A 15,920-nucleotide genomic window follows, 5' to 3' on the forward strand; every position below is an offset into this window, starting at 1 on the left:
GACAGATAGAGTCGAAAGAGAAGGCAAAAACTATTACAACTTGCTTTTTTGATGCATGTTCGATAAAGAAAGCAGTTAAAAAAAGAGGTTATCCCCATGGAGGTTATCCCACTGAAAGAGAAGGCAAAAATTATTACAACTTCCTTTTTTAATGTATGTTCGATAAAGAAAGCAGTTAAAAAAAGAGGTTATCCCACTAGGGGTTTTTTCTTCAACCAGAGGGGTTGTCTCTTCAACTCCAGCACAAAAGATATGGTGCTTTAAGTATTATTTGACAAATGTATGATCCAAAGAGGAGCCCCTACTCATGGAACCACTCTAAGGTGGGACCCTTGGGGAGTTAATGAAACTTGGGGACTCAAGGCCAAGAAATAGGGAGCGAAATGCTCTTGCTTTTTGGGCCACTAGAGGGGTGTGCTATAAAGCGTGATTATATGCGGATTATATAAGAAAGCAAAGCATTGAATGAAATGTAATGTGATGGTTATAGTTTCTTACTTTATGGAAAAGCTTCCACCAAGCAAGGTGGTGGAGATGGTGAGGATGACGGATGGGTTGACGAAGTTGCTGTGCTAGCAATGTGACTATGAATCAATTAGTGCATTGAGATCACTCACCATACGCAAGCTCCATAGCTATGGTCCTCTTTGCTCCGCCACCTTCCTCCCTCCATGGCTATGGCGATCATCCTTCCTCCTCCACACCCTCTCGTGGAGATGGGTGGTGGAGATCTTAACGATGACGATCACTTGACGAACTTTCTTTGCTAGAAACATGACTATGAATCAATTCCTGCATTGAAATCACTCGCCATACGCTTCAAGCTCCATAGCCATGGTCCCCTCTGTTCCGCCACCTTCCTCCCAGCTCCATGGCCATGGCGACCATCCTTCCTCCTCCTCCCTCTGGTCTGAGATTGAGGATGGCCTCTTCAAGCTTTCTGCCTCCATGGTCGTCTTCTTGGTCGCCCTCGCTGTCTCTTACCACCAGAAACTACGCCTTGAGAAGGAAATGGCTCTCTCTTTTGCTCGCCCCGTGTCTCAGCTCTCCCTCGTCGGTTTCGCGCTGCATTTCATCTTCTCCCAGAAGGACTTCATTTGGATCCTGGGCCCTTACCTTTTCACCGTAAGTCGTTCTGTCCTCTGCTCGATTGCCGAATTCCCTTCGAAGGTGCAAAGTTGAAGGGCTCGAATACCCCCACACCCGCAGCTGCAAATTGGTGCCGGCAATTATAAATGGTTGGCCTGTTGGCTATACGTCTTCTTGGCCAGCGAATTTATTCTCATTTCACATAAAAGCGAATCGTGATGATGCCGTTTTTTAGTTTATGAACACAGGCACTATTTATGTGAACCGCGATGATTAGTTTATGGATGCGGGCAGTATCAAGTGTCGACATCCATTTGTATCCTATTGACAGAACGGAATCACGGTGCTTGTGCAGGTCGTTGTAGCTGGGTATACTGCAGGACAGCGAGCTAAACACGTTCCACATGCATCATATGTTGCGGGAGCGTCAATCTTTGCTGGGACGTCCATAACAATGTGCTTGCTCGTCCTCTTGAGAGTGTTCCCTTTCACTCCTCGTTTCATGATTCCGGTGTCTGGATTGATAGTTGGACGGGCAATGACCGTGACAGGGATTACCTTGAATCGCCTGCGGGATGATTTAAGGCTGCAGCAAAACCTGGTAAGAGGACGTCTTCTCTAATGAGATAGAGAATATATTTCATGGGTCTGACGCGTATAACTCACGGTTTGTGAGGCACCGTGCTTCGTGGCAGGTGGAGACGGCTCTTGCATTAGGAGCAACGCCAAGGCAAGCTAGCGTAAATCAAGTGAGGAGGGCTCTGGTAATTGCCCTTGCTCCGGTGTTGGACACTGCAAAAACGTTTGGGCTGGTAAGTCTACCAGGGGCAATGACTGGAATGATGCTCGCTGGAGCGTCACCGCTCCATGCTATTCTCCTTCAAATCGTAGTAATGAACACGCTCCTATGTGCCTCCTTTCTAAGCAGCGTCGCAGCCACTTACGTCAGTTGGCATCTTTTCTTCACGGACACATATCAGCTTGACCGACAGGTGCTTCTGGCAGACTGATATAGGTCGGCCACAATCATCTGTGGTTGTCTAGACTTTACACGAAATATTTCAATATAAAAGAATGTTGTACATTCGATGAACGTGAGCAACAAAAGGTGAACTTTTTTTTTTTGTTTTGAGCGTCTCGGCTTTCTGTGTAGGGAATTGCATGCACCGGACGAAAAAGCTTTCTGTGCCACCTCAAGTGTGAACTCCGATAGTTAATAAGGATCCTTTCGGGGAGGACTCGTGTGTCTTAAACGTGACTCCTTAATAGCATTATATTTAACGCTGGTGGTAATGAAATTGTTTTGAGTTTCCCTAAGTTCATTTTTAAGGACTTGAATTCAACTCTGTGGTCTGGCTCAGTTTCGGCTCGTTCTTTTCTGAGTTTGGTCGATCATGAACCTTCCTTTTGAATTTCGAGAAATATAGCACTAAGAATCATCCAAAATTTCACCTTTACAAGTGCCATTCTCGTGCCATTGCAAGAGGGTTGCATCACTCACCTAAGAGGGTTGCATCACTCACCTAACATGACTCAATGCTACTAGATAAGGTTGCATTTCCGTTAGTTTCTTCTAATGCTTTTGTGGCTTTTTGAATTTATTTATTTGTCTCAAATAACAAACCATCCCAAAATATTTGTGCCACCAAAAAACTGTCAATATTGTAGTTGTTATTTGCATCAATATTATTATCATTATATATGTTGGTATACTAGTCAATATTATCGATGAATCTAATGACATTAATTTTATTTCTTTTTAGATACACATACCAAAGTAATATCTTACATCTCCAAGAATTCATACAGCCTGAAATTTTATACCATTTCAAGGATAAAAATAAGTGAGCACATCCATATCCAATGTGGGATTAATATACCTTTGTATACTTATAATTATATCAACGAATTATCATAAAACAAAAACATATCATATGGCAAAGAATGACAAGCCCTCTTAGAGATAAGTTAATCATGAAGAAGTATTTACATCAAGGCCTACATCTTCAACAAAGTTCGTCATGCTGAATAAGTCCATATCTAGTTCTATTCCTAAGTCACCTATATCATCGAGGTCTATAGTAGCCAAATCTCAATATTATGATGGTGATGGTGATGATGGTGATGATGATGATTCAGAAGATGCACTAGAAGAAGTACTAAATGTGATTTTCTCAGAAGATGATGAATCAAGGTCTCCATCTTATTCTACAACATTTGAACACCAAATGGAAGCATGAACACCTCTACATCAAAATTTCTATCTTCAAAAATTGATTTATTTTGGGCAACAACTTGAACCCATGTGCTCGTCTTGGATTAGAATGATTTGAATGAAAGATCACTTATGTTTAACAGAAAAGACACCATTATACAATATGATAATCATACATTTATGAGAAACACTTAAAACTACTGAGGTCATGAGCTTAATTCATATGTACGTACCTATTAACATTATTCCGAATAAAAGCATCAATTTCATTTACCTAGCTATAGCTAGAGTCTATGGCAAAAAAGACAATACCATCTTCCCTCATTATAGCATTAGGACCATTGTCATGTGGGGATAACACTATAATATTTTGCACTAAAAAAATATATACAAATTGTCTATATCCAACTTAAAAGATGTCTCGTATGGTTGAGGTATGGTCCCATAATAATCTAGTTGTGAGAAAAGAAGATATAGCATCGCTTGATGATCTTATTAGGAGTTTGCCATGCCACCACAAGCAAATGTGATCCTCTTTAAATTGAGCATTTCCACTTGAGATTGTTCCTTTTATACCCACAACGCTCTATACATTTTGTATTACAATGAGAAAAAATAAGGATATACAATATTGTCATATGTGGCAATGGTCCATAAGCAAATTATATGCAAGGGTTAAATTACGAAGTATGAATCTTATATGTAGATCACATTCTCTTGGGAACTCCCACTCTTGCTTACTTACGTTCTCCCTATTGCCTACTGCTTGACATAAACCCCCTAATAGCTAATAATATGACATGTCTTTTGAAAGAAAAGCAATGTCCTACAAATGTGGTTGTGCCCTATGTCAAAGTCTAAACCTATCCTTGGTAGTTTCTCTCCATTTGGCCACTTTTGCACATCATTGTTATTTAGGATACATAACTTATTGATATTACCCCTCGAAATTTCACCCATCTTTCTTATGACCTTGTTCTTAATGTCAAAGGAGTGGCACAGCAAGATCCATGATGCAGTGCAAGGAACATTGTAATGTATACCAATGACTCCTACACCAATAACCTTCTATTGCACTTTCCTCAAGTTTTTCCTTTTGCTTGATAAATCCATTTTAAGGTTTTCATAAAAGTTTTAAGAAGAAATTTTGTCCATTGTGGATTGTTCCTCCAATGGATGTCTCAGTCAATATGTGTACAAGTAAGTGGATTCAGATTGCTTAAGGGAAAGTGTTTCTCAATCAAGCAAATAGCTTTGATATTGGACTCAACTCTAGCTTATTGATGCTCAAAAACTAAACTCCTTCTTAAAGAGATTTATCTCTTGTAGTACATGCCAAAGTAAGATTGCAACATTACTCATCACATGTAATGTGTATATGAATTTATTATAATAATGTTAAATGATGAATATAGTGTACTCAGAGATTATACATACGTGTAATGGAATGGACTAATTTTGTTTGTGAATACATTTTTGCAAAATCACACATGCAATGACAAAAAAATGCTTTTGGTCGAAAAAAATGAGAAATAAATATATTATTGCTGCTAGTTTTTTAATACTATCGATTAGTAATAGATTTATTAATATAGCAAAAAATGATTTACCATCTATAGATTGGATATTACCAACAGTAAATACAATCCTACTGATGGTAAACATGGTGAGAAATAGCTTTTCACCTTACCAGAGCATCCATGAGTATCGTATGACGCAAAGGCTACCATCTAGTTGGAATTCAATATCCTTTTTCTTACATAGGTTATGACTCATGATTATCCTGCCATTGACAAAAGGCTTCTATAGAAGACAATAATTCAAAGAGCTATTAAAAATTCATTTGTTTCCCACCAGTAACTATTGGCCACATCGAGTGATTGGTTTCTATACACACCGTGAATTATGTAAGAAGTGAAGAGCTTTATTGTCTCACATGAAGCATGACATCACATACCCTGCAGTATCGCAAGCACGAGGCTTGCATGATCCAGTCTGCTAAAGAAGTCCACTCAAGTTCTTATTGGAGACACAGTGGGGCATTGTTTGACTTGCAATTTGGATGATGGAGGTTGTAGCTTCCTTGTGAATCCAACTTTTCCTATTGTTATCAAGTAGGGATCATTTCGATCTCAAAATAATAGGGACCTTTATTATATATATATATATGTTATTACCCTTGATCCAACCTCAACTAGGCTGGAATTTAATATTATAAAATTGGTTACCACTCATTTTGACTTCATTGCAAGGCTCATAGGTATAATTTTCAAAATGTTGCCGGAGTTTTCCTTAGCATCCTTCTACTAGAAGGAAGGAAGGAAGATATAGGTCATTCGTGAGAAGCACTTGTTAGAGTCCCTAGTAAATAAGATGATTCACCCCAGCTTCTCTCCTCTAGACATGAGAAGCACCTCTTAAAGTAGCTGGCAAATAAGATCGTTCACAAGCTTCCCTCCTTTAGACATGAGGCTAGGCAAATTGATTCTTCATATTTTGGATCAACTACATGTGCTAATCTTGTTTCTACATGAGAGTGCATAGTTATTACTCAATATTATCATGAGAATCCATAGTCATTATTACTTTCCTTAATTACTATGCTTGCAAGTCTAAATGAAGTCTTAGTATAAGTATTGAATGGAAAAGGAACAAGGAACACTAAACTTTTATTTTGAATTTACATCTTTACATGTAATCTAGCTATTTCCATCATGTTGTGGCCCTAGACTTAAAATTGCCCAAAATCTACACCCTTTGTTTGTGAAGGGTGGAAACGAGGGGAGCTATGGCTAGGATCGAACTCTATATGAAAAATACAATAAGTGAGGTGGAAAAATGTATCAAGTATCCACAAATCTGTTTATGCAAATTGTGGACTCTGTCTATCTTGACTACAAGAAAGTTCATACTCTACATATTTCTATACCCTTTACTGACATATACTTGATCAATTTATTGGCCACACAAGCTTTACAGAATATCTATTGTCGAGGAAGACCAATAGATGACAGCTTGCATTATGGAAAGGGTCGCGTATGCATGTTACAACATTCTATTTTGGTCGAATCATGCACCGAAGGTTGCACATAACTCTTATAAAGGAGGTCACTTTCAAGCAATAACATATTCAAGCTCTCAAGTCTCTCTACGAGTAGAAGTCTCAATCTTGTAACTCATTGAACTTAAATTTATGCTTATTCATTCTAGCTCCTCGTTATGTGTGCACTTAGGATTCATCCATCGTAGACTAGTTAAAGCACACCATGAGGTACTCATATTTCTTCACACATGGGATTCACAAGCCATTTCAATTAGTGCATGACCTTGAGGTAGTGGATCCCTTAGAGTTCATTGTCCTAAGTCATGCCAAAATACTTAAGTCATTTCCATTATTGGTTCCGCTACATAATTGTTGCGTATATCTAATAGTACTCTTACGAAACATTTGTTCAAGTTCAGCCTGCATCTTTACATCAACGTCGTTTATTGCAGCCCTTGACTGGTAGCTCGTGCGGCATGTGCGTTGACTAGCCTATGTCGTCCTAGTCTGCGCAGCTCTATGTCCCCATCCTCTACCTGTGCGCATGACGCCTTGCTAGGCGGATCGCTCCCAGTGCTACTGACGATTGGCAATCGACAATTACCAGGCCGGTTTCCGGTTCATCGGATTTCCAACAAACGGTGACGGGTTCACTTGCTTTCCTCATGGAAATCGCCTTGGGGATGCGATTCCCTACTCTGTCAACGGCTGCAGTGGGTGGAGGATAGATCGTTAGTGGCCGATGCGCAACCTTTCATCATGGTAATAGATGGTGCACAAAATGACCGATTAAACTCCCAACAATTGGTCAAATCGACCAGCCCCAAACGAAACCTTTAATGCTCGCCAACAAAGACCGCTGCCGTGCAAACTGAATCCCAAACCAGCGGGAAAACCACAACAGACTTAGAACGGCGCTATACGTGTACGGTTCGATTCAACTTTCTGAAGATGCGATGAACAGGCGCCGTTCGATCATTTTATCTAGGAATGCGGCTGCGATCGCGGTGGGGGACGGGCTCCTTAGAACCACACCATGAAATTGATTAGTTTTTGGTAATGCTCATGTGTAATAATTTGCCGATCTGCTTCTACCCTCCCCTAATTCCGCACATCCTTATTCTAGCACTTGATGACATACTTTCGTGGTTCAGGCTCTGGCTATTGGATCTCCTTCCGTTTCACAGACCCTCAAGGTAATGCCTATTTTATCACGGCACTCGTAACCTTCTTGCCTTGAGTTTGTTGTACACTCTTCGCAATCAATAGTTTCAGGCCTCTGTGTTTTCTGCAATTTCCCTTGTGAGAATCTTGATCTGTATTTCTACAAAGCTCAACGATTATTTCCATTGTTGTTGTCGCCTTAAATTGTCACTGTATGCACACTCAATGCCTGACACAAGTCTTTCTTCTTTCAGGCATCCAATTGAAAATTGGGAAGTAGAAGTCTTCCTGTCATTTGTTTTAGAGATAGGTTTGTATGCTATTATTCCGCTTAACGTTCTGCGAGTTGGGGTTCCAAAAGAATTTACACTTGACATTTTCGGGAGCTACACAATGTCGAGGCCTATGGCTCTAGGTTTGGTACTTCTAGTCCTGATTCTTACATCACAATCTGAGTGGAAGCAACAACCCAAGAATGAGCTGGAGCTCACGGCAGCAGTTTCCAAGCAGCAGCAGATTTCAACCAAACGAGAACTTGTGAAAGAACAAGTGCGTGAGCTTTCCTTAAGTACATGTCCGTGTTAATACAGCGCTCTTACTGGTTTGCTTGACTTTTTTCCGTAGGTATTAAGTGCAGGCCTCATGCCTGTGACTATCATTTTAGCTGGAGTATGGGAATATAGGAGCGAAAGAGAGAACCACAACCTAATAAGCATTTGTGTGTTTGCCCCTCAGGGCTAACCAAATGAGAACAAGTCATACATTGGCCTGTTTGTGTGTGTACGCGCCTCATTTTGTCCTGTCCTAGAGTATTTGTTCGATTCTAACATGCCCACGCCTCAACCGTGGATGCCTAGCAAAAAATGCTCCTCTGGTTGCCAATAATTTTGTTCACGCAATGAAATACCCACCATCTTATGCGACTCCAATGCGCCTTTGGTGCTCAAATTGGCACCTTGATTTTGGAGGTTACCAATTTGAGCATTGGGGCGCCATTTTTTCTTCACCCAATAGCTCCTTGACATTTGGCTCTGTCACTGCATTCAATGTTCTTTCTGTTCTGCCCCAGCCAATGAAAAATGGCCAGGTACAACTCTGCATCTCACAGAGCTCCTCACTGCAATAGTCAGGGAAACTCTGCCGCTTGTATTGAATGCTACCGTCTGGTTCACACGAGATTACTTATGTTGATAATCAAAGTCGCACCAGTTGAGCATTTTTGGCTCACTGGCCCTTTCACTGCTAAGTCTTGTCCACCTCTTACTCCACCTCCATGGGCTTCTTGTCATGGTGCTGCCTCTGTGGTGAATTGAAGCTTCAATATTCCCCTCCGCTGTCATTACTTCTAGGATTTCCTCAACTGGTAGTTTGACAGTTGTCCCTTATATGCTGCACCTGATTGCCTGGACTGTATTGCCTGTGGCAAAAAGTGAGCTGTGCCGTCAGGTTTCAGAAGGGGCCACTCTATTTCTGTTTGGCCACCTTTTGCTGGTTCGTCACCCTCTTTTGGTTGGTAGCTGGGGAGTAATTCCTCAGTTGCTTGGCTAATACTTAGTCTGTTGCTTCCCACTCACCTTTCCTTTGCTTCTGCGATGACATATCTGTTCTGCGGGTGTGCTTTTTTTGGTGGTTGTTGAGAGAATGTTGGTCTGAATGCACGATGTTGTTAGCCAAGAAAAGTTGATGAACTTGATGCTATTTTGGGAATGATATTAGAGCTGCAGTGACTAGGTGTATGAAGAACTTGTGAAGAAGTGATAACTCAACTTAGGTCTGTTTCATACTATGGGGGGTTTGCATCTGACATTTCTTCAATGGCTTGTCCTGTGCATCTTCAGATAATACTGTCTCAAGAGAAGAAGATTTATATTTTGAATGAACTGGTGAAGAATCTCCAGCAGCAATTAGCACAATGTCAGGAAAACATTGCAGGAAATGTGACAGAAGTGGCAATCGATCCACAAAATGAACTAACAAAAGTAGAGGACGATGGCTAGAGTTGCTATTGCAGCTTGGAGTATTTGTAATCAAATGCCTTTGAAAAACAAGATGTCAAATAAGTTGAAGATTCAGAGGAGCGACATGATGACAGCTCTTTGCTAAAGGACAATCAGTTTGACTCCTGTCAAGTGCTTCATCTCCAGCTCAGCTTAAAAGAAAATATACTGGATAGAGAAAGATGGTTGGCAGGTAGTTTACAGAATTCAGCGGCATATATTTCCAACTTTAGATCTTGTCAAGGGTAAAAGTGTTACTAAAATGTATTACGAAAACAGATGAACCAAGGTTACTACAGTTGGGCAGCACATGGATTCCTGTGTTTGGCTGCTGGCAGACATGCATTTCGCAAGATATAGTTGCCAGCATGCTTTTTCATGAGAGTTGGCCTTCAAGTTTCTGAAAGAAAGGGGGTTACCGGCACAATTATTTTCAAACAATCGATATTGCACTGCAAGTCAGAAGTGGTGCCAGCCAGTTTAGGAGCTTGAATAACTAGGCCCATGTAATTGCTTGGAAACTGAGGTGAGCAATAATTTAAAGCGAGTGGAGCGACTTTTGGTGATGATGTGTCAAGTGCTTCTTTGACCTTTGTTGGATGCAACAGCTCCTCTCCTTCGCAGGAAGATTAATTATAGTATTTACAGCACTACAGAAGACTTCTTGTACAATGATAGTTCACAGGTTATTGTTGTGGAAATAGGATGCGTTAGATACTCCATTGGTTGTTCTAGAATGCTCGATTTCAAAAATTGACCTCTCAGTTCAGGCTTGTTTGTGTGTTGCTCTTATTTTAAAAACTTTCTCAGGCATCTTGTCCAATATGCTGTTTCTTTTTTTTTTTTTTTTCGGTGTGTGTGTGTTTGGGGGGGAAGGAGGAGGAGGCAGTTGTTTTCTTCACATTGGTTCTTAGTTTGGGATTTTGTCACAGGGTCGTATTTTAGCAGTGCTGACTTGACCAGCAGGTTTGAAGTCTGCTGTAGAGGCCAAAAGAAGCATCAACATGCATCTGATATGGTTTGGTTCTGATGATTACATGGGATATGTCATCGTACCTATCCTGTTTTGAACGATGGAGTTGATGTTTATTAATGTCATGGTGACTATTAAGAGCCTCGGCAATGCATATGTACAGATATTACAATAAAGAAAGAAAGAAAGAGAGGCATTGCTCGTGTGGAGAGAGAGAGAGAGAGAGAGAGGTTTATGTCTTTGAGGGGCCTCACGAGCCTATTAGGCAAAGCACAATCAAAGAGCGACCCATACAAGCCACAATGAGGCGAAGGAGCCTTGCTGAAACCAGCCTCAACAACGTAAAGGGTGGTAGAATCCACTTAATTACAGCATACACAGTAATTTGACAAATAATTATGCACCACAGATCACAGGTGAGCTAGAGCGCTCCTACTCAGATACAATGACACCGATTGGCCCCAAATGTTGGCGCCCCTTGCGGTATTTATTTAACATTCATTCAAAGCCAAGTGGCTGATTACAAAGGTCTCTGGGAAGCTGCACCACAGACAAACCAACACCTGTAGACTCCCCGTCTAGCCCACCTTGTAATTCCTTGCTCAACTCCAAATGGTGAATGGCATCCAATTACTAGACAACCCTCTGTCCTCAGCCAACCAAAACATGCAATAGAGACCCCAAAAGCATCCATTGTCTGTGGCACACCTGCAATTGCCCAGCCAAGTGCCCAACCAGCCAGACACGGCTGCACAACTGCAAGACAGGCCCTCAACAGTCAAACTCTGATGCAATCAATCAACACAGCACTCTTGTCCCTATAATCGGTGTGACAGGAGTGGTGAACTCCGGGTTAGCCATACCGGCTTCACAGCTCAGTCCCATCTCCTCGGCTCGATCCCATCTCCTCAGCTCGAATGCCCAATCCCGCTGCCATCTCTGGAAAAATAAAGTTGGCCTTTGCACCTGGATCAAAGAAAATAAGGGTGGTTTGATCCCGAACCTTACCCCAAGCTCTGCATAACTTAGTTTCCTCACCTTGGGGCTATTCACTGATCACATCAGGCATTAAACTAGCCATGGTCTTCTGTTTGTTTCCCTTCTGATCTCCTTTGCTTGCATCAGCCTCGAGATACATGACCCGGTTCTTTTCATTCAAAACATTTCTTTTTCTCATAGAGAGTTTTTCGCTCCTTTGGACTCAAATACGTAGCTGCCTTTTTATTGTTTTGTCACCTCCTTGTAACAAACGCAGCCTTCTGACGATCAGCCTTCTGACGATTAGCCTTCTTCTCTATTTTGGAAAATCGGAATCTAGATCTCTTGTTTGTGTCATCTTTCTTAGATTTCTGCTTCTGTCCACCTTTGAACCTAGAAGTCCTCCCCTGCATCAAATCATATGCCGTGCTAGCATTCTCGATAAATTGAGACATATTGGAAACTTTAGTCTTCGTGCAGTAGTCTCTTAACTCCTTAGGCAGCCCGCAACAATATTTCTCAATCTGCTTAGTGAAAGGAACAATCCGGTAGGAGCTAAAATGCAACAAAACCGCCCAAAATTTGCTGTTATACTCTTCTAAATTGCGCCAATTATTGGAATTCAGCTCATGCCAAGCAGTCATGATATCCACTTCAAAAGTCGTGGTAAGCCACGTAGTTGAAAACACATGTTTGAAATCTACCCACGTGTTCGGTGCAGTGTTTTGCATAAGCATAGTGGTCCACCACTGAAGTGCATTCCCCTTTAGAAAACTTGCAACCCTGTGTATTTTGGATGACACTGTGAAATTTCCTCCTGTGTAGGCTGCATCAAACTGCTGCAAAAAGGTCAAGGCCTTAAGTTTATCCTGCACCCCACTAAATGTCTCAAATTTTATTGCTGCACCGGTCTCCTTAAAGTCTTTCATCTTCCCTTGAGGTGCCAAATTATCGTATACAGGTGCGTGGGCAGAAGGGATAGCAACACTCACTCTATCTCCCACACTACCAGCATTGGGAAAAGCTGTATTATTCAGACCAGCACCCATACTTTGCATATTTCCCAAACCAAGGTTACTTGATGTTGCACTGGGCATACCTGTTTGCATCCCTGGGGTTGCTCAACATTTGCATACATCATGTTCTATCCCATGGGCTGTAAACTATGCTGAAACCCAACTGTTTGACTAGTAGGCATACTTGAAAATTGGGCTTGGGGATTGACCATGGCCTGAAACAGTGAACCACCACCAAAATAACCTAGTTGCACCGGGGTTTGCCATAATTCCTTGCTATCCGAAAACCATAGACAACCCTCTATCCTTAGCCAACCAAAGCATGCAACAGAGACCCCAAAAGCATCCAGTGTCTGCACCATACGTGCAATTGCAGAGCCAAGTGCCCAACCACCCAGACACAGCTGTACAACTTGAAGACAGGCCCTCAACTGCCAAACTCTGATGCAATCAATCAACATATTACTTCCAAACAGGTTGCCTCAATCTATCGCCTCTCTAGCCATTGTCCAACAACATAGATCAGCCTTTCTTCGCGAGGAAAGAAACCCAAACGCAATAACTAGCCAATAACCAATCAGGGAATGGCAAAAGCAGGCAAAAATAAGCCTGCTTCTACCCAGTATCCATAGAAGATAGGTCACCGGGGCTAGAAAACCCTTAGATCCTGCAGAGAATAGATGATTCTGCTCTGGCACAGCCCCAGAAGCAGCTTAGAAGAGAGCGCCCACGCCTGGAAAGTTACCAAAATCAGCAGCAGCAACCAGAAGGTCCCCAGAATCAAATTGCAAGTTCCCTGTGGAGCCTGGACAGCCTGGAAAGCAAATCGCAATCTCCAACAGCAACCCAGATAGGTTGCAATCACCTGGAACAAGTCGCAGCCACTTGGAACAGCTCGGAAGACCTGGAGATCAAATCACAATCTGAAGAAGACACCCTGGCAGAAATTGCAATCTGCAACAAGCTCTTGGATCAGGTGCGATTTCTCCTGGCAGACTTTGGATGAACTGGAAATGGCCTTGGTTGATGGCGATTTCCCTTGGCAGGGTGAAAGCTCTTGGCAGATGGCGATTTGGCTCTAGTAGCACCTGGAAGGCTCTGGCAACTCGCAAGTGATGATTGGCTCCTTTGGAACTGATTTTGGATTTCTGCCCCCAAAAATAGGGCTCTCTGCTCTTTTTGGAGTCTTGTGCTAAAATTAGCAATTTTTAATTGCACCACTCCTTTGGCCACCCTGTTGCACACTTTGGCCCTAGGAATTAATTGCCTAGTCATTGGGCGCACATTCACAATTCCCAAGGGCCCACTAGGGCATTTTAATTTCCCAAGTCCCACACACATGGCCGGACCCTCGTGTCCTAGAGGCTCAAGGCAGTCACGTTCAAATTACGGGAGTCGAAAATCGAAAGTCTCGTAATTTCATGTCCTCGTGACAGACGCCCCTCTTGAAAGAAGGCAAATGTCCTCGATTGCTTGCAAACCAAACAAAAAGAAATAATAGCAATGGAAAAATCAAAAGCAAATGAAATAACCAAAGCTGAAATATAAAAATAACCAAATAACCAAATCTGAAAGACAACCAACATTGCTGCCAACAGATCAACCAAGTCTGAAATGGGAGCGACCCAACAGACCAACCAAACCTGGAAGGACAACGTACCAATGCCGCCAACAGGGCAACCAACAATGAATATGTATCTGTAGAGCCATGGTAACAAATACATAATACATTGCACAAAAGACGCATCATAACCAAGTGACTAATAGACCAATCATAGAGGCCCTCACCGCGAAGATACTGTCAGCAACCAGTACCTCGGGTGAAACAAAATGCAATACCAAGTGTCCTCTAGATACATGAGTGGGTCTGTACAAAGGAATGAAAGTGCTAACTCCCCCCCTGTGCATCAGGTAATGCTACAGTCACCTGGCGCTCTGTTGAACCTGAATGAGTGCCACGCAAAGTGGGCTCCAACTGGAAAGCCTCAAGGTAAAGCTGTAACACATGAGGAGTATCTGCTAACTCTTCCTCGTCCATCCACTTCGCATGCAATGATGAATAATTACAGACTTTCACCAAGTAGCATCGTGCAACTCCTCTTATCCCTATGTGCTAGAATCTACTTGGGTACAAGGATCTCATCTAAGTCTTCCACCTCTGGCTGGATCTCTGAAGGCATATCAGTAGGCACATGGAAAGCGTTGTGAATCTTCCAATGGTCAGGTAACTGTAAGCGAAATGCTACATCATTAATTTGTTGAGTTACCTTGGAAGGCCCATAGTACCTCATACTTAGCTTAGGGAATAGCCGAGTACGACCCTGTGTACTTTTCAGCCTTGCTTTCTGAAAACGCAGCAAGACATAATCACCTTACTTGATGACAACGTCACGCTTGTCCTTGTCTGCTACCTTTTTCTGCTTTTCCTGTGACTTCTGCAATGCTTGTTTCACCTTCTGTCGGCCTTCCACTATCTCAAATGGAGCTTTACCTGTGGAAGAATGTACTGTGTTATTGTATGCATAATCCACTAATGGTTAAAACTTCTCCCACTGTGACTGGTGCTTCGAAACATAGAATTTCAGCAAATCTAGAGCTCTGGAATTTAGCCTCCTCTGATTCCCATCTGTCTGTGGATGAAAAGCAGAAGAAAATAGGAGAGTAGTGTCCATATTCTCAAAAAGTCCCCGCCAAAACAAGCTGGTCATGCCCGGGTCCCTATCACTCACAATGGACTTTGGCATACCATGGTACTTAAAGATATTTTGCATAAATAACTTTGTTATATGATCAGCCCTAATAATCTTCCGTACAGGGATGAAGTGCGCCTGTTTGCTGAAGCGATCAATGATCGTCCATGTTCCATCATTACCTACAGGTGTCCTCGGCATATCAAAAATAAAATCCATGGCTATGCTCTCCCATGGTCCATCGGGTATGGGCAGAGGACGAAACAGTCCAGGAGTCCTCTTGCGATCATACTTCACCTTCTGACAGGTTAAGCATGTGCGAAAATACTCCTTAACATCGGGACGCAGTGTAGGCCAATAAAAGAAATGCTCCACCACCTTAACTGTAGCATCAATACCTCGATGTCCTGCATACGGTGGATCATGGCATTCACTCATGACCTTCTGCCTTAGCTGCTTAGTTACACACAACCTGCCATGCATCATCATAAACCCATCCTTAAGCACGTAATGCTCGTGTCTCTGTCCATTATTAAGCTGGTCATATATTTCAGCAAATTGCTCATCTTCCGCATAGTAATCCTTCATTACATCCAACTCATTGTGAAGCAATTGTCACAGTTGAAACTTGTGGCTTCTTGGACAAAGCATCTGCAACCACATTCTTCTTGCGTTCAACATATACAATCTGAAAAGGAAACATTGACAAGAAGTTTGGCCACCTCATGTGCTTCTCGGACAGCTTAGAGTGCGTC

General features: G+C 42.1%; 2 protein-coding genes across 2 annotated transcripts; both read left to right on the forward strand.

Annotated features, from left to right (window-relative positions):
* Nucleotides 1–754: 754 nt before the first annotated feature.
* On the forward strand, nt 755–2,099 carry LOC147893683 (protein ALUMINUM SENSITIVE 3-like). Its single transcript, XM_087386520.1, has 3 exons — nt 755–1,125; nt 1,445–1,690; nt 1,785–2,099. Exons 1-3 carry the CDS (start codon nt 835–837, stop codon nt 2,097–2,099), a joined length of 852 nt encoding a protein of 283 aa, XP_087242646.1. The 5' UTR covers nt 755–834.
* A 5,166-nt stretch (nt 2,100–7,265) lies between these two features.
* LOC147893684 (uncharacterized) lies at nt 7,266–10,272 on the forward strand. Its single transcript, XM_087386069.1, has 3 exons — nt 7,266–7,543; nt 7,766–8,060; nt 9,350–10,272. Exons 1-3 carry the CDS (start codon nt 7,407–7,409, stop codon nt 9,506–9,508), a joined length of 591 nt encoding a protein of 196 aa, XP_087242195.1. The 5' UTR covers nt 7,266–7,406; the 3' UTR covers nt 9,509–10,272.
* The last annotated feature ends 5,648 nt before the right edge of the window (nt 10,273–15,920 follow it).

This window comes from Dipteris shenzhenensis, chromosome 15 (assembly GCF_047967505.1).
Source record: "Dipteris shenzhenensis isolate YYH24624 ecotype China chromosome 15, Dip_SZ_1.0, whole genome shotgun sequence".
NCBI classification, from domain to species: domain Eukaryota; kingdom Viridiplantae; phylum Streptophyta; class Polypodiopsida; order Gleicheniales; family Dipteridaceae; genus Dipteris; species Dipteris shenzhenensis.

Coding starts and splice junctions, on each gene's coding strand:
- LOC147893684 (XM_087386069.1), top strand. CDS start 7,407: ATGCTCATGTGTAATAATTTGCCGATCTGCTTCTACCCTCCCCTAATT. Junction 7,544..7,765: donor CCGTTTCACAGACCCTCAAG/GTAATGCCTATT, acceptor TTCTTCTTTCAG/GCATCCAATTGAAAATTGGG. Junction 8,061..9,349: donor GAGAACTTGTGAAAGAACAA/GTGCGTGAGCTT, acceptor GTGCATCTTCAG/ATAATACTGTCTCAAGAGAA.
- LOC147893683 (XM_087386520.1), top strand. CDS start 835: ATGGTCCCCTCTGTTCCGCCACCTTCCTCCCAGCTCCATGGCCATGGC. Junction 1,126..1,444: donor TGGGCCCTTACCTTTTCACC/GTAAGTCGTTCT, acceptor GTGCTTGTGCAG/GTCGTTGTAGCTGGGTATAC. Junction 1,691..1,784: donor TAAGGCTGCAGCAAAACCTG/GTAAGAGGACGT, acceptor GCTTCGTGGCAG/GTGGAGACGGCTCTTGCATT.